At 29.2% G+C, this 24,699-nt stretch overlaps 1 protein-coding gene across 2 annotated transcripts; it reads right to left on the bottom strand.

Annotated features, from left to right (window-relative positions):
* Positions 1-706: 706 nt before the first annotated feature.
* On the bottom strand, positions 707-23,689 carry LOC111624880 (death-associated protein 1-like). 2 transcript variants are annotated; one of them, XM_023367853.1, is made up of 4 exons: positions 23,511-23,689; positions 6,341-6,455; positions 4,583-4,625; positions 707-1,001 (listed from the first exon to the last, which is right to left on the bottom strand). In XM_023367853.1, the coding sequence occupies exons 1-4, from the start codon at positions 23,560-23,562 to the stop codon at positions 885-887; spliced, it is 327 nt and encodes a 108-aa protein (XP_023223621.1). In that variant the 5' UTR covers positions 23,563-23,689; the 3' UTR covers positions 707-884. The 2 variants fall into 2 exon arrangements, with proteins under 2 accessions (XP_023223621.1, XP_023223622.1); XM_023367854.1 differs by lacking the exon at positions 23,511-23,689 and adding an exon at positions 16,338-16,450.
* Positions 23,690-24,699: the final 1,010 nt, after the last annotated feature.

Genomic DNA, 24,699 nt, shown 5'->3' with positions numbered 1-24,699 from the left:
TTCCGTATTAAAAAGAACATTATAAACATTAATTTATTACGTGTAAAATTCTGGAAAATACACTTTTACGGCACCTCATCAATCTTTTAAGAGTATTAAAATCGGATCGAACTTTCCGTATTTTTATCCTCTTATTATATATATTACGGTCAACCTTCGAACGACGGCCACTGAAGGAAACATAAAAGAATGACCGTCTTTTACAGGTTATCTTTATACATTTTTATTGAAAGATTGGCTTCTATTAGAGATTCGATTGTATTATCTTTCTACTCTTTTAGATTTTAAGCTTGTAAATATGTAAAAATAAAACTTATTAAAACGACTAGTTCGTGCATTTGTTTATCTTTTTAACAAAAATATTTTAACGTCTGTTGTTGAACTCAGGAATGTTGACAGAACCAAAAAAATAACTCTTAAAACGATAAAAATTTTAAAAATTAACCATATAAGGAGAATATTATATTTCAAATATTTCCTACAAGTTTTACTTAAATTAAAAATATGTGATATTAAANATCATTTATACTTACATATGTTTTAAACATGTATGGAAAATCAAAAACATTTTCTTTTAATTTGTAAAACCATCTCACTTTTTGAAGGAAATTAACTTCTAAAGGTACACGTACGAAGACCAATTTAATGACGATTATTATTTCTTCAAACGCAACAGTATAAAAAGTCAAAAATGGAAAACAAGATATTTTTTTCAAGCAGACGGCACTCGATCTTTGGAAGTGCACTTTGACGAGTCACCTGTTTAATTTTTTCAAATTTATAAATTCTTATTTGACGAACTAAAAAGTAAATATCAAAATTAAATGCATAATCTGACAAAGTGCAGAAGTGTCGTTTCTCCGTGTGGTTTCTGAAGGCAGTAACTATTTCCTCGGTTGGTGGATCATGCTTGGCTTACTCGGTGCCGGCCTGTACTCGTGAGAAGGCATCGGTTTTGTATGAAAAGCTTTTACCGCTTCGGTAGGAAAATCGGCATCGCCCTGAAAAATAGCAAATATTTAAATGAAATCTGAATATTCAAAAACCGATTAATTATAGATGTCATAAATATCAAACTGTTTGAAATTTTCAAAATTAAATAACTCAAAAATTTCTGTCTCACCTGAACCATTCCTGTTTCAAAAATAATACATTACAGAAATAAGTAAACTTATATTTATTTGTTATTCAAGCATCTTATATATAATTTATCACAAGTGTAGTTAAAAGGATGGATAATCAGATCTTTTTGGATGATTTTCTGTTATTTTTGTTAATTTGACAACCTATTCTATAATTCATAGTTTGTCTTGACTAACTAAATCTATTTATTGATATTTTATATATCAAGCTTACTGTATTAATAAATAAAATAAGGATATAGTAATAATATATATAGTAGTGGCATTAATTATGGACACTTTTAATAGATTTTTCAATTTTCCTTTTCCTCTCAAATTTCATACAGTATTTTGTATTCTAATCAAAGGATGATGTATTACAATGTTTTCTGTTGAATTTGATACTACAAATTTGGAAAGCTTTAATAAAATTATTTAGTGAAACAACAGTATTCCCTACAAGAATGCTTTATTCATAAGATTTCATTTTAAATACATACCATGAAGTAAAACAGTTTATTTTTAATATTTTGTTGGATACCCTTTCCCTTTTATCACTGCCTCAATTCTTTGAGACATTAAATCCATTAGACACATGAGATCTTGTTGCACAATCACCCTGAACCAAGTTTGGATGCTGGCTGCATTCAACTCTGTTTAGTTATTGGGATTGTGGCCCGATGCCAAAACTTTCAACCTGGACACATTTTTTTATTGGATTTCGGTCAGGTTTATTTCCGGGACAAAAACCACTTTAGGCAACTCCTGGCTGTATGAGATGGTGTTTCATCTTGCTGAAAGATGCATCACCTTCAAACAAATTCCCAATGGTAGGCAGCAGTTTAGCTTTCAATACTGCTTCCTGGTATTTTATTCATCAATTTTGCTGTCAAGATGTTGAATACCATGTCCTGCCAATGCAGGCTCACACCATTACACTCATGGGATGCTTAATGTTTGCCACAGTCAACCATTGGGCAAAAGATCTTCACTGGCTAAGTGACGAACAAACTTTGAAAGATACAAATTTTTTTCTTGTCACTCCAAATAATCCCAGTTTTCTTGTGTCCACTCTTTGTGTGCAAGAGCCAAATTGATATGTTTTGCCTCTGTTTTTGTTGAGTATGGCTTCTTTCTTGGTGTCTTTGCTCATGGACCACTGTCTTGCAACTGTTTTCTAACAGTTCTGTCCACAATTTGTATGCCAGATGTTTTCAGAAGTTTATTGATATCTTTTGATGATCTGTGAGTCTTGCAGGGAGAGAGAACAGAATCTGCTCACATCATGCAGAAAACCAAAAATATCTGAGCCTGTTCTTGGAGCTAATTTTGCCAATCCCGTCTCAGCAAAGCATTTGCAGATTCTTCTCACAGCTGTCTTTGTAACTCTATCATTGAATTTAAATGCTATTTCTTTATATGTGTAGCCTTCTTTTCTTTGCCAGAGACCAATCAGCATGTTTTGTTTTGTTAGAAGTCATAATTTCAGTTTTATTATATTCACATAACCTCAAAATTTACAGATCTCTCTTGTCAAAACAATACATGCTAAAAAATGACAAAACTGTCAGATGTGGTTGCTCAAACTCTCCTGATTGAATACTGAAACATACCTACATGTTATCCTATGATTTGTTAAAATAAACATATGACATTCAATATTGTTCTTGCTACTGATCAAAAGGTTAATTCAGGAATTCTTGTATAAAAAATTATAAGTACTTCTAACTTGTTACATATTGAATTAAGATGTAAGATTAGAACAACCATTTAAATATCAAAAAAGCATTTTTCTGACACTACAAGAAAAAATGTCTTGAATTAATGCCACTACTGTAGATGAACTCACTTGTATTTAAAACAGATTTTAAGTTAAGGACAGCTGTGAGAATTTTGATGACAACAAATTGTACAGAGAATCAACAATACAAGTAGTTTGAATTCCAAAAATGTTCAAAACAGTTAATTAGTTGCATCGATTGTCAGATGACTCTTCAGAAAATAATAGAATTTAATATTAATAAAAAAAAAAAAAAACAACATATAATAATACATATGAATGCTACTGCTCGTTCTTGCTTCATGACAATACATGACTTCATTTTAAGTGATGGATGGTTAACAAGATTCATTTAGTCTACAGAAAATAAATTCAAAGAATAGTTTTTCTTTTACAAAATCAAATTGATGCTAGAAGAAGAAAATTCAAAAACATTAACTTAAATATTAACTTATTCCACAATAAATTCTAATGTAGTTTATAAATATTTTTAAAATGTAAAAATTAATATTTTAATACAATTATATATAAAAATGCCTTTAATACAAAATATTTTGATATTTTTTTCAATAGAAACTGCTAAAAATGTTTAATTTATATATAAATGTTGAACTTCTCATGATATAAATAAATATGTTGTAATGGTAAGACTTTTTATACCTATTGTTTATTTTCTACAAAAATTATAAACTTTGATCAAAATGTTATATCATCATTAATTTATGAAGAAACTTTAAATAAGTCTATCCAACAATTTAATAAAACAAATAAAATATATGTCTTATCAGTGAAAAAAACTTATATTTAAGTTAAAAAACTGATAAACTGTAGATTTTATTTATTTTACACCTACAGTGAATAGTGCCTGTTTCCAACAATTTGATATTTGAATTTATTTATTAACAATTAATTAAACTTAGTTTTTAATAATACTGTATATCATTTTAAACTTATCATCATATTATCTGAAAAATATGTAAAACTTTAGTCTTCATCTTTTTCATTTTTATGATATTATTATTATAGACTAATGCATTAGTAGAATAACAAACCTTAAAGACAAAGGGGAAAATAAATATTTCCATCTTCCTTTCTCCAGTTGTTGGAACAATTAAATGTAAAAAATGTATGTCCAGAACTAACCAAAAATATTTAGATATATGAAAAAAGCATAAATATGTTAATAATGATGGTTACAAATAAAAAGGATAGTGAAGTAATGTGAAATTGGCTAGCAAGCAGAAAACACAACTTTGATAGTATAATGTTTGTTAGCAAAGATCAAATTTAGAAAATCATTCAGAGTGATCAAGGAGTTTAGAGAAAGAAGAGTGGAGTGTTAAACCTAATATCAGAAAAAGTTATAAACTCATGATTACCTAAAAACCACTGGTTTGAGTAGTAAGTTGTTCCTGATATAGATTAGGTATATTAGAATGATGTTTTGGTGTTTTTATCATAAGTTTGTGCATTTAAGTATTTTTAAATGTCTTAGAATGCTGCTAGGTAACTATTGGACTAAGCTGTTTTTTGATGATGCAAAATGTACTCCTGACAACAAGCATTAAATAGCATTAAATTTAAAAATACTAAATTTATGGAATTGAAATATATATATATTCCAATACAACATTATAGTTTATTGAAATCATTTTTATATTAATTTTAAAACTTTACTTACTCTAACAGGAACTCCAGAAATAATTAATTGTTGTTTTGGAGGACTGAAATAAAAGTGAAACTTTAGAATTTATATATCCAATAGAAAAAAAAAAAGCATATATCATAATTTTATATAAATAACCTGTGGATTACTCATATTAAAATTCAATTTGAAATTGAATACGATTATATGCTGACTTTAAATTGAAATTACAAAATCATCAAATATCTTTGTCTAAATTACAAAGACTGTCTTCAAAAACATGAAAAATTCTTTGTGCACCGTATGTATTCATCATAATTTTTCTCAAGACCATCAAAGGTACATACTATATACTCATATCTTGTCTTTAGTTCTCTTCCATTCATTTCCTATACATTCAATCCATGCTTTAATTGATTTATTAGACTGTCTATTTGAATTTGTATTTTGAAACATGATAAATTTATATTATTCAGCAATTATTCTCTACTTATATAATGATGATACGTCAAAGAACTCTGAAGATTAATATGTAAAAATTTTCATCCTAATAATTTTTAAACTTACTGTCATTGTTATACAGTGAATTTTGACAATGAAAACAACTTTATACTTTAAAAATACTAGCATCTAATTTTGACTGTTCAATATTTTATTTTGTCACATATATTATTTTCCACCATTTTGCTAATAAAATCAAAACTAAATATGATATTACCATTTTGATTTATTTTCTTCATTTTTAAAATTATACATTGTAGAAATCTGTCTTATATTAAGTAGCATTCATATAAAATTTAAATTATTATCCAATAACTTTCAACTTAGAACTTGATAGTANGATTTATTTTCTTCATTTTTAAAATTATACATTGTAGAAATTTGTCTTATATTAATTTAAGTGGCATTCATATAAAATTTAAATTATTATCCAATAACTTTCAACTTAGAACTTGATAGTAAAAAAAACCTTTACATAATGTTTTATAAACAATAATTGAATAAATAAAACAAAAAATTTGCATTGGATGGCTTAACACAGAAACATAAGCAGGGGATGCTTATGGTGCTGCAGCATTCCTGATATCAAAGCAATCAGCTTTGTTATTTTAAAATAAAAATAAATATAACAATACATATTACATGACTTCAATAGCAGAAAATAATCTTAGGCCAGGAATGCACATGCATAAAATTCGGCGTAAAATCTAGCATAAAACAGAAAGCATAAAAATTTTTCTGAAATTTTGGCTGAGACATAACTGAAAAAAGAGTAGAGAGTGTGTCTACTCTTTTTTCAGTTAAGGCATAAAATTTTGGCGTAAAATTTTTATGCCAAAATTCCTCCGAAAAAGAGAAGCCTGTTTTGTAACGTTAAAGTAAACACGTGGTTTTTATTCTAACAATGGCGGCAATGAGGGTTAATCCTACAATTGTGACGATCATATATTTTATTGATATAACTTGATAATAAAAACATGAAGCAATGTAATTAATAAAACTGTCATTCAGTAAACATTTTTATCTTTAATTCCTTCTTAGCATTCCATTTGTTCACTTCAATTATTTTATAATTACATCTACATTCAAGTGAAATAAAAAAAAAAAAAATTTTCAATGTTTGAGATGAAATCTTCTAAAATACAGAAAGTATCATACTTTCAAAAACCATTTCAGAGACATGGGGTATATGAGATGGGATATGTCTGTTGTAGCAATTTTCTATGAGAATACACCACCACAAGTTATCCAAAACAAAATTATAGTAATTATAATTAACAATTTCTTTTTCACCTTGTTGAAGTTTTTGTTTCACTTTCTTCTTCCTCCTCTTCTCCTTTTTTGATTTCTGGTGGTTTCTCGTGTACTGGAGGTTTATGTTGAGTTATGCGCATACCACCCGCTTTCACTATTAATAAAATTAATGTGTATTTAAAAAATGTTTATTTAATTCATAAATTAAAGAAAACAATATATAACTTCTCAAAATAAATAAATTTTTTTAAAGATATTAATGAATTCATAATAATAATTTGTCTTCAAAATCCATTTTGTTTTACTCACAATAACATTTTGATAATTTTTACTCCATTTTCAATCTCTAATCTGAATTTATAAAATAAATTCTAGAGTACTCATAGCAATAAATTTAAAGAACAAATTAATTAGGGTTGCCACTTGACTTGTATTAGGGTTGCTTGACCAGCAATTTTAAATCCAGGTTGACACTCAGCAAAAATATTTACATCTGACAAAACAGTTTACAATATAAACAAATTTATATTTTAATTGAAAAAAATATTATTATATAAATAATTTTTTATATTCAGTAAGATTACTTATAATGATAAAACTATTTTCTTATTATAATTATGAAAGTTTTTGTTATAATTGATAAATGGTGCTATAGTACATTAAATTTTCAAATATGATTTGTGTAAAAAACAATAATAAAATATTGAGTACTGTACTATTAAATAGAATACCAAATATGATTTTAAAGTGGCTTTAAAAAATCACTAAAATGTCAAATCTAAGTGTCAAACTGAATTTGATTTTACTGTTTGTTCATTTTAAATAATTAAATTTGCTAAAATGATTAATTTGAGTGCAATTAGCTGTTAATTCATGTGTCTTTTCATCTACCTTTCCCCAGTCATCACATCAGCTGGTAAAGCCAATTTTTGAAAGTGGCAACCCGAGAGCAGATATGAAATTTAAAAAGCAGACAAATAAGTTATTCTAAAATTAATTATACATTTAAGTTAAAAAAGTGGAACAAAATCATTAAAAGTATTTTTTTTTTGTTTAACAAAAAATATAATATAATATATTCTGAAAACTGTACAGAAACTTTTTAAATTGATTACTTTGTTTGTTACATAATAGTTTAAAAACCTGAAAGATATTTTCATCCTAAATGGCATGTAGTAATAAAATTCATATAGTATTCAATTGTTCCTATTATGTAGAACATATTTGAAAAATCTAGCAAGCATAACCTGAATAAATTTGGAGAAGATATCCATATAGAAATGGACAATATGAAAACTATTTTAAAAATTAAAAATGATCTATATTTTATTGGAACATCATCCGAAACACACACACATCTTCTTAACACTTGTTGAATATTAAAAAAATTTGTTCTCTAAATTCTAAATTAATATTTCTAAACAAATACATAAATATATTGATATATGACTTCATAAAACTTTGAAAATCTGCTTGTTCTAAGCATGTTTCACATTCAATTATAAAATATTCAAGATAAATCTTCTACCATAAACTGGAAATTTTATAAATTATATATATAAATATAAAACACTTTTTCATGTTTTCATTGCTACTTTATAGTTCTAAACAATGTTTTTGGCTTGACAGGAAACATTTGTTAGAACTATAAAGAAGTGCTGGAAGTGTATGAAAAGGTATGAGTTTTTTATATATAAATAAATATTAAATCTATCTTACACTACTACTGTTTACTAACATCCAACTACCATAATCAGTAAACTGACAACTCAAATGAAATGTTTTTATAATCATTTAAAAAAATACGAGAGTGGTTTTTTCAACCTCCAATGGTCCATAAAACAAAGACATGATTAAACAACAAAATGAATTTATTACCAGAAGTTAGGTACAAACATGGTTACTTTTTGACATAATCACCATAAAAATTGAGGAATTTATCATATCTGTGGACAAGCTTTTCCATCCCCTCTTCATAGAATGTTGCCACCAGTGAATTGAAATGGCCTTGATGATGATGTTTTGAAGATTGTCATTAGTCTTAAACCTCTGCCCTCCTAGCCACGTTTTCAGTTCAGGAAAGAAGTGGAAGTCTTCTCACATTAAAAAGTTCCAAGCTGGGTGGAAGTCTTCACCACTTTTAAACACTCAGTGTATAGTCTCAATTTAGTGCCGAGTGACTTCCATCTTTTTCTTGAACAGAAAAAGTGGCTAGCAGAGCAGAGGTTTGAGACTAATGACAATCTTCAAAACAACGTTAGGGTCCATCTCAAGTCATTGGCGGCAACATCCTATGAAGAGGGGATGGAAAAGCTCGTCCACAGATATGACAAATGTCTTAATCTTCTATGGTGATTATGTCAAAAGTAACCATGTTTGTACCCAACTTTTGGTAATAAATTCATTTTGTTATTTACACTTGTCTTTTCTTTGATGGACCATCAGAGGTTGAAAAAAATCCTATGTAGATATTTAAAAACTATTATTTAATATAAAAGGATAGAAGAAAACCTAATAACTGTCTATTGACATAACTGGTAAATACATTTAATTAATAAGTACTTTTGACATATATAACCATATTCTTCAGATAACATGGCAGATGAAATGTTATAAGTCTAGAGATAGAGCACATTTTCAAATTGCTCTTTGCACATGAGCATGGAACATGAAAAAATTTCAGAAATAAAAATACAAAATTATACACCATTACAAAATAAATGTTATATACAATGGCAATGGCTAACAAAATTAATAGAATTAATATACACAGAAATAGTTAATAAGAATATAAAGAAAATTTAAACAAAATGTAAACACTGGAGCCTCATTGTCACCAGTATGATTTTGTAATATAACTGTGTGACCTATAATTTTAGTAAGTTGACCAGTGCAACCCAAAGCTCTGAAATATCAAGTGTGAGAGAGTTTCATGGGAACATTGATGTAATAAGCAAAGATTCATATGAACAAGATTCTCCTATCCCCACAGCATTAAACTTGTGACCAAAGATGATCGAAGTTATATTCCATCACTCTTTTGACTAGCTCTGTTCAGCATCTCCCATGTATAATATCTTTATGATGCTCTGCTAAACAAACATGGAGCATTCTGGCAGTGGCACATATATATAATAAATTTGGCCCAGTTAGTGGATTTTGTAAAAGTATAGTGTAAACTCCAGACTTTTCAAAAAGTGTAATCCTGTCTGTTATCATTGCAAAGTATCATATGTAATGTGGGCTGGGGAGCCAGTGGCAGTATATACCCAAATTTTCTAAAGACTCAGCATATACATAAAGATAGAGGACCTAGATACAGGATGGCTGGTGACACAAATACCAGTTCTTTCTAACAAAATAAAATGAATCATTGAAATAATGCATTTTTTTACCTGATTGACTAAATATTTAAGAGAATATCCAGGCCCAAACTGCTAATTTCATCTGGGCTAGTTCCTAGCTCCAATTTTGTCATTTCTTGAAGCAAAGTCTCTTATAAGTAGTATCATCGGAGTGCTACTTCAGATTTGTATCATTTTTACAAAACAGATGTGGTCTCATTATATCCATCTGTTCACCATTTTGAGGCAGTCAAGCTTGCAAACACTTAATTGATTAATGCATGGATAAAAAAGACTGAAGTATCATGTGGAAGGAATGCTAAAAAATGTTATGAAGAACTGTGAAAAGCATGCAGCACTAATGGATTGCTGCATCAAATGGCAATATGGGTGAAAGCATTTTGCCAAGGTCATGATAGTGTGGATGATGCAGAATGTTCTGGTCATCTAGATATCAAATCTCATCACAATCCATTAATTGAATTGCTAATAGAGGTGTCTTGACAATGGACAGCGAGACCTTTAGCAGTATAGGCATAAACAAGCCAAACAATAGTATTGCATGTGTTGAAAGACACGCTTGGATACCAAGCATGATAGATCATCATATCAGTGAGGTAAAGAAATGGTATAGTGGTATCACTATAAACTTGCAAACAAATATTTGGAACATTACAGGTATGAGTCATGCATTATTTGAGAGGATAATTGCATTGGTTAAAATATGGGCAAGGCTATACAAATAAAATTGAAACGACAATCCAATGAATAGTACACGCAACTTTTTCTTGGCCAAAGACATTGAGCCAAGAATGCAGAAAAATGGAAGTGATGCTGATAATGACTTATGTCCAAGATGTGATACTATATCATGCAGTTCTTCAGAACAAGATTTCACATTGCATACTACCAACATTTCCTGGACTATCATTTTTGCTTTGCTGTATGAAGGAAATGATGATGTCGGCCTATCTTGCTTCAGAACACATCTGCCTATTATCTTGCTTGACAATGCATGCAAAATAATAGGCAGATGTGTTTTGAATCTTATCTTACATGACAATGTCTGATGTTACACTGCTTTTTCTCAGGGTATGTTAGCACAATGGCAATAGGAGGTTCTCAAAAACCCACCATACTTTTCAGACAAGAATTCCGGCAACTCATCTTTAACTTAAACACTTAGGTATGAAAACACCTTCCTCTAAGATAAGATTATTCAAGCAGAAGGGCATTCATTTATGGATATCAATAAACAACTGGTCCTGCAATATATATTTTGTAATATATAAGAAGTTACAACTACTATACTACTACTATGGCAACCCTCATTAATTGCCATCTTGTGCTAAGTTTAATTCAAAATTAATCCCTGATTACTAAGCTAATTAATTTAGAAGTTTCTGTAAGAAAAAAGTCAAGCTGAAGTAGGATCTGAATCTGAAATTTCTGCTTACCATGCAGATTTAAAATTAATCTCCAATTTGATTAAAATTAAAAATTGGCCAACAGTATTTACATTAAAAAATAAATATATTGAAGATACAAAACTATCTTCATTTTTATCCATTTTACATTTTTTGTGGAAGCACAGCCTTAAATAAAAAGTCACCTCCATAAGTGAAAGTTGCTTTGGACTCATTGGTGACTGTGAACAATGAAAAATAAAGAAAATTTTTTGTCTCTTCAATAAATTTATTTTTTATATTTAATTTCTAAGTATTAAACTTAGCATAAAATGACAGCTTAACTGCCTACCTTTAGACTAAATTATATAATATGATTATTGAAGAGACTATGTCTTGTCTATAAAATCGAGATGCTGTCAATGGCTGGACACTTTAGAGCAGGGGTGTCAAACTCAAACTGCTTAAGTGCCAATTTTTTATCTTGAGTATGACAGCAGGCCAGATGTTTTTAGCTTTTGTAGCCAAAAATTTTCTGAAAAGTAGCCCAAATGTAAAAGTAGCCAACTCAAAAAATTCCTTTTTAATAACCAAATTTTTCACAATAAAATAAAAAGCCACCATTTGTACCTTTCCAGCAATAACTTTAATCACAGAACAAACATTTTCGGCAATTTACAGGCCTGAAGAAGGTCTGTAAACTGATCCAAAAATACAAAAATAAAAATTGCAAAACTCAAAATACAGGCATAAACTAATTTACTAATATGTCAACAACACACGTTTTATATGCAAAATAGTGCAATTATGCAATAAATGATCTTGCCAAGACGGACTTTAATTTGAAATTCAAAAGATGAAATAGAGAAAACATAATGTAAACAAGAAATTAAACATAAAAATAAACCAAATAAAATAAATATCTCTAAGTAATATGAATAAATAAAAATAAAAACAATAATAATAATAATAATAATTGAGTTCAACAATTTTGTTTATTAAGTATTATTTGTTGAAGTACAAAATATCATATTTTCTTTAGTATCACAATAATAAAAAAATAAACAAATAGCATTATTGAATTGATGTCGCGGGCTGTATCTTTGACATGCCTGCCTTAGTGGTATGAAGGAGTACATGTCAGGAGTTGCAATCTGGCACAGAGTATTTGGTGCCCAAATCATGTGCACATGAAAAGACCAGACTTGTAGGTAGTCAGGGGACCAAGAACCGAGTCAAAATAAAATACAAAATGGCGACACTGTTTCTACAAATAGGCTGCTAGTGTGAGATTTGAGCATGCATTACTCATTGGGAATTTTGAAATGCAAATGTTGTGAAATCGAATTTTTGCAAACATGTGACACACATGTTACGCATGTATTCTCTTGCTCTCACCGTTTTGCAGGATGGCGAAATGACGAGAGCAACATCGGAACAATTTGGGTACAAATATCTCCCTGTTTACCGTAGCCAAGAACAGGCCCTTGACAACGCAACCCATTGTAACAACGGTAGCAATGAAGCCTGCCATAATCTACACCAGATCCCAAGTACTGGTGTCAGTTTTTCCTCATTGTCTCATTTCCTCATGGTGCTCATTTTTCTTTCCTTACAAAATGGTGTTAAGTTGAGCCCTGAGTCTCCAAGACATAGTCTCATCCCAAAAATGGCCTTGCTGTTTTACTTGTTTAATAATTAGCACAGTTATAGACCTTAAATAATCTGGTACATCTTATCAATATAAATAGAGCTTTGAACACATATAACACTGTAATTTTAGAATATTCTTAGATATATCAAACTATTGATATAATTAAAGGAAATAAATCATAGAAAAGAGAATGAGATAACAGTTAACAATTAATAACTACTATTCACCAATTATTTATCATTATGCCTGACCTGATTGAAAAGTGGTTCAGTCTGTTTTTACAATTGACAACTTAAATTTGAGTTGGCAAAGGTTATAACAGTACTTAATGTATAAACAAAATTTGCATTGTACACATTTTAATTATTATTCAAAAGCCACTATTGATAAAATATTGTCCATATTACAGTCTTATTGATTACAGTTGATATAAACTACAGTGGTGCCTTGTATAATGTACGCCTCAAATAACGGACACTGCAAACAATGGACTTTCCGTTTGGCAGTTACATGAGTTTACAAAAGAGTGGAAACATCATTCGCACTTGCTCTGCGAACAAGTGCGAATGATGTTTCCACTCTTTTGCCATTGCCAATGACAATCTGCTATTTTTGTAATATATTAGTATTATTAGAATAAATTATTAGTATATCTGAAGTACAGAGCTCCCGTTGGGATTTGGCTTGCTCCCTTGTTTATTATGTACATCACCTCAGTGCAGGGTATTTACATTTATTCAAGTGTTGTGCAAATCACGGCTTCTAAAAAAACAGAAAGGTGATTTCAATTGAAACAATGCAAGAAATCATCAGAAGGAGTGAAAGTTGACAAAAACTTCCTTGTCAAATGGGGAGAGGTTCAGAAGTTTACCTACATTCATTATCCAAACAGAGCTGAGGACAACAGGATCAATGACACCCTTGCCCGTCATTTCTGACAGGTGTTGAAGAAGAGAGAGAAACAGACCACCTTGGACATGTTTTTCAAGAAGACAGTTGCCAAATAATAAAGGATGGAACAAGAGCAGTTGACCCTGCAAGCTCTGGTAGCCTCTCCTGAATTTGACTCTGATTAAAAAACAATAAAAAGAGACCTGCTACAATGTGTAAAAAGTCTGTATCTGTATGAATGTGAGAAGAAAGTGTTCCTCCACCTCCTCCTCACAACATCTGACTATCTGGCATAATTGGTGACTGCTCCATTTTCATTTTTTTTATGATACAGTACGATTATTTTATGCTGTGGAACGAATTATATGTTTTAACATGTATTTCTATGGGAAAATGCGTTTCGTATAACGGACTTTTCACTTAACGGACGTGCACCTGGAACGAATTAAGTACATTATACGAGGCACCACTGTAATTTTGTTTAATTCTAAAAAATAAACAATATGTCAGAAATATATGTTGTTAGAGAACTTTTATTGGGTTGTTCGGAAAGTAATTTTGTTTTTTTCCATGGGAAAAAAACACAATATTTTTATAATAAATAAATATTTTATTGAATTATATATCGACCATTTTGGTCAAATACCTGTTGTCATCGTTTCTGGTAGTAGCATGATTTCACATTCATAAAAGTTTTGATCGTTGCTTACAAAAAACTGATCCAAGTGATTTTTGACATTGTCATTTCAAGTAAATGTCTTACAGTTAAAAAAAATTTGTATAGACCGGAACAAGTAATAATCTGAGTGTGCTCGATCTGGCGAATATGGTTGGTGTGATAGCACGTCCCATCTAAGTTATAACAGTTTCTGACGAGTTACCAAACTTGTGTGAAATTTGACATTATCGTGGTAAAACACTACACCTGTTTTGTTGATCAATTCTGGCCGCCTTTTCTGTTTGATGATATTACTCAATTTGTTTACTCGATGGCAGTACACTTTCGAATCAATTGTTAAATTGTCTGGTAAAAGCTCCAAAAAAAAATTTCCTTAAAATCCCACCAAAGAGAGCATCTCTCTTTAAGAACATGTGGAACCCATATATCAAGCTTTGAAACGAAACCAATTTGTTTCAAGTAATCATAAACAGTTCAATTTGACAAATTTAATCTCTTAGTGATTTCACGTGTTGTTATTCGGCAGTTTGCTTCAATCAGTACCTTTATTTTGTTTTCATTGGCTTCAACTGGCCATCCAGAACATGGTGCATCTTCAATATTGAAATTGCCAGAAAGAAATTTTGTAAACCAGTTTTGGCACTGTTGTTCTGTCAATACATCTTCTCCAAACACGTCACGCAATTTTTTTCTCGCTCAAACAGCATTCTTACCTTTACGGTAATAAAAGAGCAAAATATGCCGAAAATGCTGCTTTCGATCTTCCATATTTGATGGGACACAAAAAATAAACAATTGCACAAAATCAAACAAAATTTTTTACAAATAAGCCTTAAAATGCTAGCTGTCAAAATATATAATGATAATACGGTTTAGAATGAAAACGGCGGGAAAAATACGACTAATCCGTCTAGTGGTAAAAAAAACGAAATTACTTTCCGAACAACCCAATAGTTCAATTCACAAGAAATTTTAAAATACTTGCAAAGCAGAACAGCTGAAAAAATTAAAATCCGCTGAATAGCCAAAACTGAAGCCAAGAATTTGGGAATACATGGATCTGGACTCTGACAAAAAAATGAAAGCTCTGATTAGCTCTGGCTTCAAAATCCTGCTGGAAAATACTAGAACATCTGATTTGTTTTGTTAATCATTTCCATTTTCATTAAAACAATTTCTACTTATTTACATCATTGTTTTGAGTATAGAATGTTATTTGAATTGAAAACGTGCATAGATAAAGGTATTACATTACAAAATCAAAGTAGGTGTTACAGAGTATTAACAGTGTTGTTTAAATTCTGAGATCTTTAATGTGATATGTGAGTAACAAACACATTACACTTTCATCCAAGTAACACAATAGGGTGATGATATGTATGTACAGTACATTACAATAATAATATAATTCTATTCCATGTTTCCATACTATTTCAAGTCAAATTTTTGGCCATGAATATTATTACATAATTATCATTGATCTTTCAAGATGCATTAATGCTTCTTAAAAAACCAGAAATAACTATAAAGAGTTGGTAATTTTCAATTGAAATGTTGTATCAATCTTTAGAAGCCACAAATCCCAGATTCTATGAGTTTTTGAAAAATTAATTTTATAACTTTAATAACAATATAGATATTTTCCGTTATTTGAAATATATTAGAGGAAAACAGTAACTCAATTAGGGAAGAAAAGCTGTATTCATGTGAAGATGAAAAACTGAATAATCAGAGGCGAATTATTCTAAAAGGAAATTTTCAGCAGTCTTCTCACAATTCAATTATATCTTTGAAAATGTAAGTTTATCCGTGATGAATTTTGGAGTGCCACAAGTTCATAAATACATCATTTTAATTGTTGAGATATTGATACACAATTTTAGCAACCATTATCTTAACTATTTTAATATTTAATATCCATGGGATGAAGAAAAAAAAATCTTTCCTGCAAATCGTTAATGATAACATATTCAAACAAATGAATTAAAAATAATAATAGAGAAATCCATTTATTTAAAATTTACAGGATAATAAATTTGGGCCAGTATATAAAAAAACCTACTATGAAGCTGTTTTATATTTTATCTCCAACAACTCATTCTCCTATTAATGGCAATATTCTAGTCAATAATACGAACCTTCTTCTATTGTTCAGATGACACTGATGAATCTGGACTAAAAAAGATCAAAAATTTAGCAAAAGCATCATATTTTTCAAATAAAATTTATTTTCCATGGCTCATTATACAATATAAACAATACATGAGGGGAAAAACTAAGGACAAATGAAAAGTCAAGTATAATATAAGTTTTATTTTTAAATATCTAAGTTAATGTAAATTATTGTTAATTATATCAAATATTAATGTATAAAATTTTTATAATACATCATTTAGGGAGAAAAGTATACCTTGTTTTATGCAGTTTGAAGATAACTTTTTTAGCACCAAATCTTAACTTTTTGAAATCGAAGGTTAAGTAAAGTTCTTTAATACAAATTTAAAAAATTATCAATCTGACTTCTAGAATAAAGGAAAAATCTACATTCTAAAAAGCTTTTCTAATGTTTTTTAATGCCCAAATTTTAATCTACATTGAAAAATTTTTGAACTAAAGTTCCATTAATTAATACATACAGTATAAAGGAAATTGCTTGACAGTAACAATGTTTATATAAAGAAAAGCAAGTAACGTGGATGAATTATAAATGATATTTTTCAAATTATAATAATTTTGAATTTAAGATCATATGAAATTTTCAAATTAAAACAACCCTGGATATAAATTCCTTTTGAATATAATTACTGTTGAAAAGAAAATTGTCAATAATAGATAACACAACATCAAGAGATAGAAATCAAATGATAAGGAATCAGAGAAGATTGCAAAATATACAGCTACAGTTCAAAATTGCATTAATAGCACTACTATTGATAGCAAATTGATAAACCTTTGCTATAACAATCATCATAAAAACAAGTTTAATTGTAACAGATCCTTCAATTGTCTAGCACAGAAATAAAAAAAAAAAAAATTTAATAAGCAACATCCTATTTCAAAAGGATCTAATAAGACTGCTTGTTATATTGCTGGGAGCATAAATTCATACATTCAGCATGCATAGCATACATTATAATAATGAAGTAAAATGACCAAAAATATCATAAAAAATATACTATTTGTTTGAAAGTAATTGTTTAGTTAATATTTCTAAAATGTGAAGAAGGGGTGTCAAAAAATTTTCTTATATTATACATTTTATATTGATCAGGCTATATTAGAAGTCACAAAAGGCAACAAATTCCTTGCTTCTGGCCTAGGATTTACAGTAAAATTTTTAATGAAAAAAAGAAACTAATCTTTGCAATCTATTTATGTAAAACTTGTGATCTTGAATCAGATAATAAAATTATTGATGGATAAAAGCTTATTAACAGTAAATACAAGTAATTATTAGTGTTGTAACGAATAGTATATTCAGCCTCAGGCCGAATACCGAATATTCGGCCAGGAGCGTGGCCGAATAGCCGAATATTCGGCCAAACTATTCGGCTTGATTAACGCACGTACGAAAATTGGCGCGCAAACCGCATTATGGCAAGGATCCTGCTCTCTGTTTGCTCGCTGTCACTACGCTTCGCCAATCGCGTTAATTCTTGGCAGTTGTAGCGGACAGACAAGAGTGTCATGGAAGTATGTGATAAATGATGATATCAAATGTGGATAACAATGAAATGACCTACACGTGTAAATAACGGAAAAAGAACAGAGAAGAAGCGTGAAGTAAAAATGTAAAAATAAATATGAAATTGAGTCGATAACATAATCGAACAAGTCAAGGCAGCTTATTGGCACGAAATTTGCGGCCGTCAATGCCAAACAATTGTTGTCATAGTCTTCGGAAAGCTAAATGCTTGTAATGTAAGTCACTTAGCGTGCACGGGCGAAAGCCTGGGGCCGTTCGGGCTATCAAGCTGTCTCGAATCTGTGAAATCATAACTGTGACTTATAGCGACGTCCTATCCGTCTCTTTTTTCCGTTATCACCAGGCTGAAGTCACGTAATTGTAAAATGGGAACTCTAGGACGGAAAAGTGAAGAATCGAAAGTATCGTGAGCGCGTATTATGATGTATGCACAAGTATACATGGATTAGAGCATAGAGGAAAGAGAAAGGGAAGAGCAAAGACGAGCGCTTAAAAAGAAGGATAGGCAGGGTCAGATCCTCAGATGTGCGAGGATTCTCCAACGATAGACGTGTACGTGTGCTGATATTTGTACAGTAATTATAAATTCTGAATACATGTGACTAATATTATTTTCTTTTTTATTTTGTGCATGTTACAAGTTATAAATAAATATAAACAAACAACACTAACTCGATAACATTAAATCTAAATACCAAAATGATTAATTTACTATGTTTTTGTTATTTATTTATCCTGTTTTTAAGTATTCGGTATTCGGCCGAATAGTGATTAAATATTCGGTATTTGGCCGAATAGTGAAAAATAGGCTGAATAGGCCGAATACCGAATAGTAACCGAATATTCGTTACATCACTAGTAATTATTTTTATTTTCATAAGTAATTAAAAGGTGTAAAAATAATTTATAATAAACAACTCTGAGGAATGAATCATGTTCATAAATTGAAAAGTACATTAGAATGCCAATTATCTGAGATAATGTGGACCATGCTACCTTGGATAACTGAAAACGCAGATAAAATAAATTACCATTCTGGGTTAAAAATTTCAAATATTTACAAGATATTTCACTTTTAAGCCTCATTTTATACTTATATATAATTAAATTCACTTAAATATCAACAATGTTTACATCATTTATTATATAACTAACACATACAATGTGATTGATATTTTAACATGAATTATTTATCTCAAACTAAAATTAAATGATAAAAGGTAACAGAAACAAACCATTATGTAACGCATGTTATTGTTTTAAACCTTCTTTTATGAAGTACAATATAAGAAAAGCAGTATATTCACTTACAAGTTTGCCTCAGATAACATAGAACATCAGGGTTCTAGTGTACATGTATTACATAGCTACATTTGACAATCTAGACAATATGAGAAGATTCCAAAGTTGCAAAGAATAATTCCAATCATATTAAGGACTGAGTATTTATAAGATCATAGCTGTAATATTGATAATAACAGTTAAGTTAATTTTACAATCTGTTTTTAAGATGAGTTTATCACTAATATTCCAAGAATTATATACTCTATGTTTTTATTCTTATTTTTATTTTAATTTAAAGCAATCTTTCAATTAAAATAAATTGCTGAAAAGTCTTAAAAATTATTTAATCTAAAAAAATTTTGAATATCAAATATATTCCTATTAAATTCTGTGTTTCATTTGTAATTGCATCATTCTTGTTTATTATTTTAATATTCTACTTCTCATAGCATATTAACACTGATTACTAACAAAGACTGACAAGAGGAAGAAAGGATACTGGTCACTTATAACCCGTATCTTCAATCACTGTTTACACAGATAGCTAGGAAACGCCACATTCACATCACATATAGAAGGTGTCCAACCATTTATGACTTCCTACGCAATGGAAAGGACGTTCCTAGCAGGGATAGACTCCCAGGAATCTACAACATCCCAATAAAAGATCACAGATGCGATAGAGAGCTCTGCTACATTGTCTCTACGAAGCATTCCTTGAGCATTAGAGTAAAAGAGCACATCACAGATGTACAACGCCAGGACCACCACAGCTCTAAGTATTTATGCTAGTGATCCTGAGATAGAACCAAACTTTAGCCAAGCGAGAATTACTAACAGCACACCATACATTGAACATCTAAAGTTGTTTGAGGCCTTATACATATACAAACTGATTACTAGTGGACTTGCATGCTAGACTCACTCATGAGTTTATAAATTTTCAACTGAACTAAAAATTATGATAATTTCTAATTTATTTATGAATCTTTCAAAAAATTTTCTATCATTATTATCATTTTTGAATCAAGTTATGAACATATAACTTATATTTTATTATAACTTTTTAACTTATATAGTAACAAATTTCATTTTAAAATTTCTTTATTTCACATGAAAAACTCAATAATACATAAAATGTAGCATTTATCACATAATGAATCATGTGATTCTAATAACTTATTTTCACCAATTTTAATTATAACTAGATGGCTATTATATAAATGAATAAAAATTTTCTAGTTATTGACTTTTTATTGCAAAATATATATTTATAAATAGAAATATGAAATAAAAGTGTTATTTTTTCCTTCTTGTAGATTTTTAGTTTATTATCTAGTAAAGATTATTACAACAGAATCATTTAGAATAAAATACTTATAATGCAGTTTTTTATTATACAGGTATCTCTCCTATAACACAATAGTTATGTTCCCAAAAAGTGCTCTGTTATGCAAACCTGTGCTATATGAAATAAAGGACTAATACAAAACATGGAGTCAGATTTCAGAAGTTAACATATATTATCATTACTAAGAGAAATATGTTTATGAAAGCAATCAATAATTAACTAACAATCAAAATTAAAAGTACTATATGTGTTAATATTAATTTTAGTTAAATAAGGGCTTTTTCTTTTTACAAAATATTGTCATCTATTGAACTTTTTTGTTGATCTTGATCAGAAATATCAGCGACATCTTCATTTTTTTAATTTTATCATAATTTTTTTATGGATGACAAAATAAAAGTATGTCATTAATCAAAAATTTGTTTTAGAGGGCCGTGTTTTTCAGTTGACTAACGAATGATTTATTTTCCAGAATCTGTGTTCAAATACTGATATACTGCCGTATTTTATTTGTCATTTTTATGAATAAAGTAATCATTCGTAGATAATATCTAGAGTTAAAAAAGGTTTAATAACACTTGACTAAAAATGTTTCAATAAATTTTACTAAATACAAAGATTGTCACTGCATTTTCTTTTTACAGATTAGTCTTAAAGGCTAAAGTCTAAAACTACGACAATGACACCTGGTTGATAAGAAAGCTAGGACAAGGAAGAAAAAATTCTACTATCAGTTTTCATTAAAGTGAACCTGATGAAAGGCACAAAACAAATTGTAAATTTGAATATTCTAAAATCCATGGGCGAATTTCAGACAACATGCATACTTACATGAATTTAAAAAATATTGAATAACGGAGTTTACACTTTAAAATTATGAAATTTTGTACAGAGGATTTCCCAAACCATGTTAGAGTGAAACTAGACGTTGTTTGTATGAGGGATATCCCCAATTTTCAACCACATTAGAGCAAAACCACATCAAAGTGCCGTATTTTATGAGGGATACCCGTACATTATTATTACATTATAATATAATAAGAAAAAATCATAAGAATATACTTATCACACAGGTTTTTTTAATCACTATCTACAGTTTTTATCATCACATCCTATCATAATAAATGTGATTATTCTTTACAAATACACTTAAAATTATTAAATATATATATTTTATTTGTGTGTGTATGTGTCAAATGTGTATTAATATACTTTTCTTAAATTTACAAACAATATACCGTATTTACTCGCATATAAGACGACTTTCATGTAGGATGATGTGTGATGAAAATAAAGAAAATTAGATTTATTAATACAATTCTAATTTTATTTTGTTTAATCACAAGTAAAATATCAAACGTAAATGCATACATTGTCCTGCAAAAATTACTGGCATTTTAAACTTTTAAGAAAAAATATTGTAAAATCAACAACATAATTTGTTCATGTAAAGCTGGACAATACAGAATGTTTTTTTGCTAACAGAAAAACAATCGAATCCAATCACCGTCGATTACATTTATGAGTTTCTGTTTTCACATGGGAACGAATTAAAACTTATATCACGCTCTCATGCAATTTTGAAATTTCGATCTGGAATTCAATTCAAAGCCTTTGCTTTTCCTATTGTTATTCATCTTTACTCCCGACAATATACAAGAACAATTCAAATGACCCAGATAAAATACTTATTTTTTTAAATACAAGAGAGTAAGCATCCGGTAAAAAATGAAAATACACAGTTCACAAAAATTATTTGCAAAAATGCAAAGAATCTTTCGCTCACGCGTATAGAATGACGCAGGAATTTGAAGCCATAATAAATGAATAAAAACCTCATCTTATATGTGAGTAAATACAGTATATAATCAGAATTATCAATTTTTGTTAACAAAACAAATCTGAGATAAATAAATTTATATCAAGTATGAAATCATTACTAAAACAAAAATATATTTCAATTTTTCAAACAAGATAACAGCCATCGATAATATTCTCAATACGCCGTCCCTAACCAATACCATAACCGATACTATTTCAATTAACTCAAAATATACCTTAATCCAGTAATAAAAACAAATTTATTTAATTACGGAATATGGCGTATTTTGAGTTAATAGTATATCCATTTCTATTGCAGTAATTAACCCAAAACTACTTCTTACCAATAACTAAATGGCAATTACTCTTCAGAAATTTTACTTCTACTAGAAAAATTAAACGAAACGAATTAGTATTTAAATATTAACTTCCGTTATAACGTTTAAATGAGGTTAATAAAAACAAGTTGAAATATTTATATACGTATGAAAACGAGCCAAAATTTTACACACATTTACAATAAAAAAAATCCAATTACTTTCACATTTCTCTTTACAGTAAAAACTGCAACGTCAGCTTATTGCGCTATCTAAAAAAAAAAAAAAGATATTTATTTACATATATAATATTAATTAGTAAATAAAAAAAACACATTCAAAACAGGATTTAAACTCGTATTTAATAAGATACGGGGCACTTCAAGGCAATAAATGATACGTTAACAAACGAGTTAATATTGTTTTATATATATATTAACTTTTATATTATATAAGTCATTGAAAATTTCATATATGCATATGTTAAATAAACAATTCAATTTCAGTGTGCATTAGTTAAACTCTGGGTAGAAGTTACTTTTAGATCATTGATTAAGCATGTATTTAAGTAGAAAGTAACTGCAATTAAATTCTGTAAGGCTGATTTCTTCAAATGTAACTTTGATACCGAACCATACGGTTAAGGAAAACTTACCTTACGCACATTTAAAAATATATCATTTAATTAATCGATTTCAAATCCCGCGTGGAAGTTTTCATAATCGATTTAATTGTAAATATTTAAGTGACACTCACCAGCAGGAGGATGGCCCGCTTTAAGATCGGCTTGTTCCTCTCCAGAAGACATTTTCTCATATAAATTCTAATTTCTAAAGTGCCACGTAATAAATAACTGTTCTTATCAATACGATGATGGAAGCTGTTGACTTCGATGTTCACGCGCAAAATGGCGACTAAATCATAGATATCGTCGACATATTATTATTATTTTTTTCTTTTATATATATACGTGTTTAAATTAAATAAACTTTACTATATGATTTTATTTCTTTAATTTTTATTTTTAGTTATGAAATATTCATATTTCGTGTAGATAATTTTCACTTTTTAGTAAAAAAAAAAATAATACACTTTTTTATGTGTTTAAATTTTAATTATTTTATATAAGTAATAAATTTTAAAATGATAAAAAAATTATTATATAATTAAATACAAAAATAATACGGTGATAGATTTAAACTTAATTAAAATATAAAATAATCTAGTCGGTATTTAAACACGAGACTCGTACACACTATTCTACAAATACTAGGATTTTTTTGGTGGCGCCATCTGGTTATTAGCTTTCATAATTACTTACAATTATGGAAAAGCTAAAAGCTGTGGTAGGCCAAAAAAACTTTCTGCCAGAGATTATAGGGCAATATTCAGAACGGAAAATTACATATTATTATTAGCAATGTTAAGAAAATGTTCTCTGGTATATCATTTAGTTAGATTATAACTTTACTACAGCTACCTATAACATCAAAAACAACGCGATCTATTCTGAAAGATCTGCAAACCTTGCGTACATTAAAATGCGCGCAGCCAAAATTGATAACTTCCCGTATGGAAAGGCAGCCGAGCTCTGCAATGCGTTATGTTGGCCATTCAAATTTATGGAATCGCACAGCTTTTAGTGGATAGCCCCGATATGTGCCGTAACTAGGCAGGTGCAACAGGTGCATCCGCACAGGGCCCACTTGGAAGGGGGACCCAAAATGCGTGTATTAGTTTTATTACTTTCCCAAACCTAATTAATTAAGGGGCTTAAATGCATTCTTGCACAGGGCAGAGGAATGGCTAGTTACGGCACTGGTCCTGATGGTGTGCGAAACTATTAGCATCAACCTCATCTTTTATCGTGTCTTGTACAAAGTGGAGGATCCGTGATGGTGTGGTCAACTTTTAATCATCAGTTAAAATCAGCTATTGCTTTCAT

The sequence above is a fragment of the Centruroides sculpturatus genome, unplaced genomic scaffold (assembly GCF_000671375.1).
Source record: "Centruroides sculpturatus isolate CEXI.00-Female unplaced genomic scaffold, Cexi_2.0 scaffold476, whole genome shotgun sequence".
NCBI classification, from domain to species: domain Eukaryota; kingdom Metazoa; phylum Arthropoda; class Arachnida; order Scorpiones; family Buthidae; genus Centruroides; species Centruroides sculpturatus.
The sequence above is the reverse complement of the archived record's forward strand: the minus strand, read 5'-3'. Positions and strand labels throughout refer to the sequence as shown.